Source organism: Engraulis encrasicolus, chromosome 16 (assembly GCF_034702125.1).
Source record: "Engraulis encrasicolus isolate BLACKSEA-1 chromosome 16, IST_EnEncr_1.0, whole genome shotgun sequence".
NCBI lineage: Eukaryota > Metazoa > Chordata > Actinopteri > Clupeiformes > Engraulidae > Engraulis > Engraulis encrasicolus.
In genome coordinates, this window is record NC_085872.1 from 4660333 (window position 1) to 4667832 (window position 7500).

A 7500-nucleotide genomic window follows, 5' to 3' on the forward strand; every position below is an offset into this window, starting at 1 on the left:
TTATTATTTACACAACTAGTGATGATGTTCCTACACTGTCATCAATCTACAGTATTCAAGCAGCCCAGTTGTGTGTGTGTAGTTGATATGGTTAACTTTTCACATGTCACCAAATGTTTTCGTATACCAAATGTTTTCATGTCCCCAGTTTGTGTTCCTGTCTTCATCTCCTTATCCATATCAATGCACACACCCCATATGTAGCCAAGCAACACAGCCTCCTCCCAAGCCATAGATAGACACGTTCCTACTTTCCTTCATTGCGCTCTTCACTTGCGTTTACATCAGTTGGGAGTGTTTTCCTGACCTGTTGTCTTCTCTAAAAGCTTCCTGTCAGCACGCCTTAGGCATCATTAGTGGGCATTAGTAGTGCAAATGTGACACGTTAGCGCGGGGCTGGAGTTGTGACAGTAGGCTGGGCTGACAGTACACTGTGATGTATTTTAGATGAGGCGGATGCCGCTGCCGCCGCTGCTGCCAGTCTCAGAGGCTGGGGGAGAGGTGAGCTCCTGGCACAGATCACCGTCTGACGAGGCTGCCACTGCTGACAACCTGCAGCTGGTGGCTGCCTGTGTGTGTGTGTGTGTGTGTGTGTGTGTGTGTGTGTGTGTGTGTGTGTGTGTGTGTGTGTGTGTGTGTGTGTGTGTGTGTGTGTGTGTGTGTGTGTGTGTGTGTGTGTGTGTGTGTGTGTGTGTGTGTGTGTCTGTCTGTCTGTCTGTCTGTCTGTCTGCGCGGGCATGCCTGCCTCTTTGTCGTGTACTGCCTAAGTGGAACATGTGCACTACAGCGGTGCGACACTTTCATCAGTCAATCACACTCTCTTCCCCCACAGAGTCAGCTGAGACTCACTCGCACACATTGTCACACACTTACAGTCCCTCCCTTGAAATGCTCCATGTTCATTTTTACAAATCATGAAGCGCTGCCTCCCACCTACACACATAGTAGACACGTGCTTGTACTGCACCTGTGTACGGTATGTTTGCCCCTTCATTGAACTGTCACATCTTTCTCAGCTGTAATTGCAGGTGGTCTTTCACACTGACGCTCAAAGGGTCCTCTGCCTCCTGTTCTCCAATTGCCCACTTAACCTGTTAAGAAAGGACCTTTTGTGTACCTTTAATTCAACCGCTGTACTCAACGCCACAAAATAGATGGGACCGGCACAGGAAATTGGCGATAATTAGAGGACTTTCTGCTGCACTTTTGTGCTCGCTCTCTTTTTTCGTCTGGTTAACATTTTTATTCAGGGATCAGGGGGACAAATGAGGCTTAGACGGAAAACTGAGTTGGCGTTGCCCTGGTGACAGGTGAAATGTGTATCGAGGTAGTTTCTTCCACGGAGAGAGGGCTGCTGTGCATATTAATGGGCCGGGTGAAGGTCCAAGGGAAGAGGATGGATGATTTGAGCAGGATTACCGGGGTGCTACACCCCTTCTTTGGGCACCTGAGGGGGCTTAGCGGGGGCTCCCCGACAGGCGGCCCTGTAATCTGCAGGTGTGAATCTGCCTCTTCTCCGTGTTCCCCTTTTACGAGAGCTTGGGATTACCACAGGATTAGAGTGGGTTGAGCACGACTGGCTGACGGCAGACAGAAGCCGTGCGGCTACGTGGATCAAGTGCCTGGCAGCCGACACACACCCCACACCTCCCCTGTGCATGTAATCCCGATGGCGGAACTCTTCCCCCCCCAATCTATGCGGCAGCTCTCCTGACAAGGCAAGGACTGAGCGCCGACTCCAGCAGACATAAGCTGGGGTGGAAGCGAATCTTACTGGAGTGAATGTTGCCAGTACAGATGTTATGGTGGAATGTTATGGGACGTGCAGGCTGTCCAGTATCTGTTCAGTGTTCGTAAAAGAAGCACTTGTCTGATTAGAGTTGCTTGAGGCTAGTGGCCAGACTACCCAGGCCTTTCCTGGGATGTCCCCTTGTGTGTGGTTATGAGTTTGTGCCCCTGGCGCCTCTGTATTGTAATTAGTGTGTTGCGGCAGTGCTATTTCCAACCACTCTTCAATGGCACTTGGAGACCTCCTATCTTTAGAGGCGCTTGAGCTGCAGGGGCTAATGGCACTCTGCTCTGCTCTGCTGTGTCGTCAAACACCCGGAGCTGCAAATGGCCCCCCTGTAATCAAACCCGGAGTTTACTGGAACCGCCATCAATGCCACTCTTAATATCACCCCAGCCTTGCCGGAGCAGAAGAAACCTAAAACAAAAAGGATTCTATTCAAAGGTGTCAGCACGGGGCCAGCTATCAATAACTCCTGCATGTGGGTGGCGCATCGAAGGGCCATGGAGACTTTGTGGTTTTTCTCCTTACAAACCTTCTGTGTGTGCGTGCGTGCGTGAGTGCGTGCGTGCGTGCGTGCGTGCGTGCGTGCGTATGCGTGTGTGTGTGTGTGTGTGTGTGTGCGTGTGCGTGTGTGCGCATGTGTGTGTGTGCGCCCGCATGTGTGTGGCAAGTGTGTGTGCACACCAGACAGTGGTGTCACATTCCCCCTCATTTGTCCGCCAGAATAAGCATGATGTTTGATATGTTATGAGATCAGTGTTGTGGCAACGGAGCGGGCAAAATACTGTATTGAGTTTATTAAAGCGTGGACGCAAGCAAGGATGGAGGACGCAGGAATGAGACGTTTATTGTGCAGACAGTCCTTCGTGCGGTCGGAAAGCCTTTTATCCAAATCAGATCAAAGCCCATTGTGTCATTCAGTGGAGCCATCGCTCAGTAATTAACTGATTACCTCCGCTTACGGGCCCTCGCCTGCTCGACACTGATAAACTCTGCGCTGGGACGGACTGAAGATGGCTCTATTACAGCTGCCAATCACGGGGCTAGCAGGAGCCGGCAGCGGGGAATGGTCCTGATGTGGCTGCCTATTAATGTGAGTGGGGAGGATGCTCCTGTTCTGTTAAACACTCCCAATGCAGAGCTCCTGGCGCCATCTCCCTCTAATTCAAGGCTGCATAGGACACGCACAGTTTGTCTTTTGCCTTCTCTTCCTACCTCTTACACCGTTGTCATTTATTTTTACGAGTCGATCATTTAAAAAGATTATGAGAATGGACTGTAGTAGGGTGTAATCAATCCCCCCTTAAATGCCAAAATTGAAGCCTTTGTAAAGCTGCAATGAAAGCTTAATTTAATTTAATTTTGCTATTGCAAGCAAAAGTTTGTCTGCATGTTACTTCAAGCAGAAGTTTAACTCTGTGTGTTTGTGTGCGTGTGTGTGTGTGTGTGTGTGTTTGTGTGCGTGTGTGTGTGTGTGTGCGCGTGCGCGTGTGCAGAAACTAACCACTGAGTTAACTGGCATGGAGCAGCAAAAGAAGATTGTGGAGATGGAGCTGGAGCAGTGGAGGCGCATGCAGGTCCATCTCCCGCCACCGGCCCCAGCGGCGGCCCTCCCCCCCTGCTGCAGCAGCAGCGCGGCGCCTGCGGAGCCCAGTAGCCCTGCCCTGAAGCAGCTGGAGGCAGAGGTCAAACAGCTCCAGACCAAACTCAAGGTGAGTTCAGCCAAGGGAGCACAGACCTCGTGCCCCCGTGTTGTTCACTGTCTTCCACAATATCTCATCGTCTAACTAACAGGCGTTATTATTTTTTAAGTAACTGCGCTGATTCTTATTAGTAATTTAGCAATAATGCAATATGTTACTGCAAACCACTGTACACGCACACGTGAAACCAAAATATATAGCAAATAAAAATGTGTACGTGTAATCCAGTTATTTAATTACGTTTTATTGCAGCAGCTAAGCCAGTGCTAGTGTCAAGGAAACCATAGCAGTTTGCTCTAAATAAGAAGCATATGGTGATGAGGCTTTGTTCAAGTCTGCAAACCTTATTGCATGTGTCGTTTAGGAAAAAGCCACCTCCGTGTGTGCATGTGTGTGCGAGAGTGTGAGTGTATGCGAGAGAGACAGAGAGACTGGCTGTCAAAAGCCTTCATGCTTACTCAGGAGAGAAGAGCGCCTTTCAACCAAAGGCAAGGTGCACACACAAATATCCATCATCGAAATGATCACAAGCACCCTGCCACCCCCTGCCTGTCATTTGCAGCCACTAGGGGATGCCTCTTGCACATCAGTGTGTGTGCGTGTGTGTGATAGGGAGAGGATTGTGCATGTACGTGTGTGTGTGCGGGCACACAGTCGTGCGTGTGTGCATGCATGCGTGTGCGCACGAGAGGGTGAATTTTGTGCGTGCGTGCGTGTGTGTGTGTGCGTGCGTGTGTGCTTGCGTGCGTGTGTGTGTGAGAGAGAGAGACAGAAACAGAGAGAGTTGAATGTGTGCATAATTCTCTTCATGTGTGAGAGACTGTATGTCACGAAGAGAAAAATAAAAAAAAAAGTATTTTTACAGACAATGTGAAAAGACTTGCTCTTGTACCGAGTGATAAATCTGTCCTTGTTGTGTTGTGCTGTCTAACCACTGCAAGTGTATCTATCAAGTCAGATGTAGATATGTAGCCCTCTGGAGCTGTAAGGCTTTGTTAAAGTCATTAGTGCTGCCAAAGTCTCTCCCGCCTGTTTGGAGACTCTTTGTGTTGGACATTAGAGCTGGTGCTTTGTCTTTATTGTGTTTATGGGCTTTAATCAGCGTATTCCCCTCCGTCCTCCAGAACGCCAGTAACGAGGTCACCAAACACACAGCTGCCAGCAAGAGCCTGAAAGCGGAGCTCAGCGAGAAGGACCAGCGCCTCCGGGAGCTGCAGGAGAAGTGAGGAGCATGTCCAGTCTCTTTTTTTTTTTCGTACAAGCTTTCATTTGTACGCCTTTAGGCCTCTTTTTTTTCTTTTTGTCTTTTATATGTTCTTTTATTGCTTCCTCTATCCCTCATTATCTGTTTCATTTAGTTTCTTGTGTGCTTGTGTTGCACTTGTTTGTTCTTAGCTTCATTTCCTCATCCCTTCCATCTCTCTTTCTCCCTCCATCTTTTTCTGTTTTTTTTTTTTTTTGCTTCCCTTTTCACCCTCTCACACTCAAACACACACACACACACACACACACACACACACACACACACACACACACACACACACACACACACACACACACTTAGTCCTTCTGGGAGCTGTCCAGCATCATCTGTGGTGCCTGATTCCACCATGTGGTAGTTTCACCATCGTCCTACTTCTCACATGCTCACACACACACACACACACACACACACACACACACACACACACACACACACACACACACACACACACACACACACACACACACACACACACACACACACACACACACACACACACACACACACACTTCCAGAGACCTTTGTACAGTATGCCTCTAATGGTGTCATCACTGCCTGAGGGGGCTTTGTGTGATGATACCCTTATAGAGGTGCCAAAGGTGTGTGTGTGTGTGTGTGTGTGCGTGTGTGCGTGTGTGCGTGTGTGCGTGTGTGCGTGTGTGTGTGTGTGTGTGTGTGTGTGTGTGTGTGTGTGTGTGTGTGTGTGTGTGTGTGTGTGTGTGTGTGTGTGTGTGTGCGTGCGCGCGCGTGCGCGTGCGCGTGCGCGTGTGTGCGTGTGAATGTCCGTGCGTGCGTGCGCATGTGTACACTCCTGTGTGTGCACAAGTGGAGATTAGAGTGATGAGCTATAGGTCTTAGAGGAAGTTATTGATTGGATCTGTGCGGCAAAGAGAGAAGTGATCAGTGCACACAACACATACAAACCCTATCACACTACACCACCATACACAACACAACACATACACAACACAACACACAGCTCACTCACTAAATTGGTCTGCAGCACCAGTCACACAGTATGTAATGTCATCATGGTTTCTTCTTACAAAAATTGAGCTCATTGTTGCCCCGTTTCTTGTTTACTTGTTTCCTCCCTTCATTTATTCTTTTCATCTTTCTGTCCTCCCCTTTCTCCGCCATTTTGACTCCCTCTCACCCTACGCATGTAGTGGGCTCCATGCTGCTGACTGAGGGATGTGTCTAGTACTCCCTTTTACCCGCTCCTGTGCATCTGTGCATTTGTGTGCCTTTGCTCTTGGACTAAAGCGAAATGGTGCAGATCACAGAGGAGCAGATGGCTCTGCTGCGTCGCTGCCTCCCTGTCCCCCTTCAAGTGCCCCAAACGCTGTTGTGAAGTCCTGCCTGCCTCGCCTGCCACCCGAGTATCCACGCGGCCTGCAGTGCAGTGCAATGCAATGCTGCCGAAGTGGCTGCTGCTCGATCGAATGAAAGGCATGTCTAGACTGCTGTAAAAAATACATTGCCCTACGCTGAGGGGGCTATGCCCCGTTCTGCCTTCAGATACAAAAAAAGGAGAGAAGGAGAGGGGGAAGGCAAAAAAATGAATTTCAAAGAACACTGGCGTGTCCTCAGTCAATATCCGGCTCCCAGAGCCCTGTCTTATTCATGACGCCCAGGCTTTCATCTGCAGCCTGTTGCCTATCAGGTCCATACATGTTTAAATCTCTTTTGTTTTTGTTTTTTCCCTTCTTCCTCACTTTCTTTTTTTTATATTTCACCCCTCGTCCTACAACACACAAGCACTTACAACAGTATTATGCCCAGCACATAGTGGATGTGCCTAATCCAGCCTACACCCAGACAAAAGGCTGTGACTTGCACATGATTTCAAAAAACACAATTGTTTGAGCAATTTGAATGCTCAGGTCAAGTTCTTCCCCTCTAGCCCTCATAAATACAGATGGTGGTCTAGTACCATCCTCCTTCCCTCTCCCCTCCTCCTCCTCCTCCTCCTCCTCCTCCTCCTCCTCCTCCGCACTCGCACTCTATCCATGGACAGCAGTACTGCATCTTCTTTTTATTTTTTTCATCCATTCTTCTTTATTTGTGTGTGCGTGTGCGTGTGTGACGTTTTGGGCACTCGAGGGCCTTGGGCCAATATCTAAAATAAATGTTAGTCAGCTAATTGCCATTCGTATTTTGGAGTCTTGTCAGAGGTGCTGGAGGAAAGCGGACGGGCGGAGAGGAAAGGGAAAGTATTGCCCTGGCGACGTGTCAATAGCGCAGACAGACAGGCCCTACCTCACTGGGAAGGGTCAATACAGCACAGCCTCTCTCATTAATGGCCTGGTCCGCTGGGTACTGGCAGCCCCTCCGTCCCCGGGCTGGACTCACTCATTTAATTTAATGTCACTCCAATAAGGAGCGCTCACATTTATACAGCCGGCTCCAGCGCGCTGCGCTGCACTGCACACACCACTGTGGCCCCTCCCCGTCCCCACACACAGACATCAGCCCTGCCCAGGGAGGCCGGAACATTTACTTAAAGAGAGCACTCGCTCATCAGTCCAGGGCTCCACACTTCACCAATGGAGTTGGCTGCGGGAGAAAAGGCACACGCTCACATCTCAGTTCGTGTACGCTAACAAGGCCTTTTCATGTATGATCGTCGTACACTATGTGGTTGTATATCAGCGCATGCATAGTTTATTCGAGCCAAGGTTCCCCATTGTGATAAAACAGGCACGGTGGATAGGAAGTCACTTGATTATTTAGCACAG

The 7500-nt window shown here is 49.4% G+C and overlaps 1 protein-coding gene across 3 annotated transcripts in view; it reads left to right on the forward strand.

The window, feature by feature from the left end:
- cntln (centlein, centrosomal protein) overlaps positions 1-7500 on the forward strand; it is a 90600-nt gene that overhangs the window by 65395 nt on the left and 17705 nt on the right. For all 3 annotated transcript variants that reach the window (XM_063218336.1, XM_063218335.1, XM_063218337.1), the window contains exons 20-21: positions 3289-3504; positions 4620-4717. In XM_063218336.1, coding sequence (XP_063074406.1) covers positions 3289-3504; positions 4620-4717 — 314 coding nt within the window. The remainder of the gene's footprint in view (positions 1-3288; positions 3505-4619; positions 4718-7500) is intronic.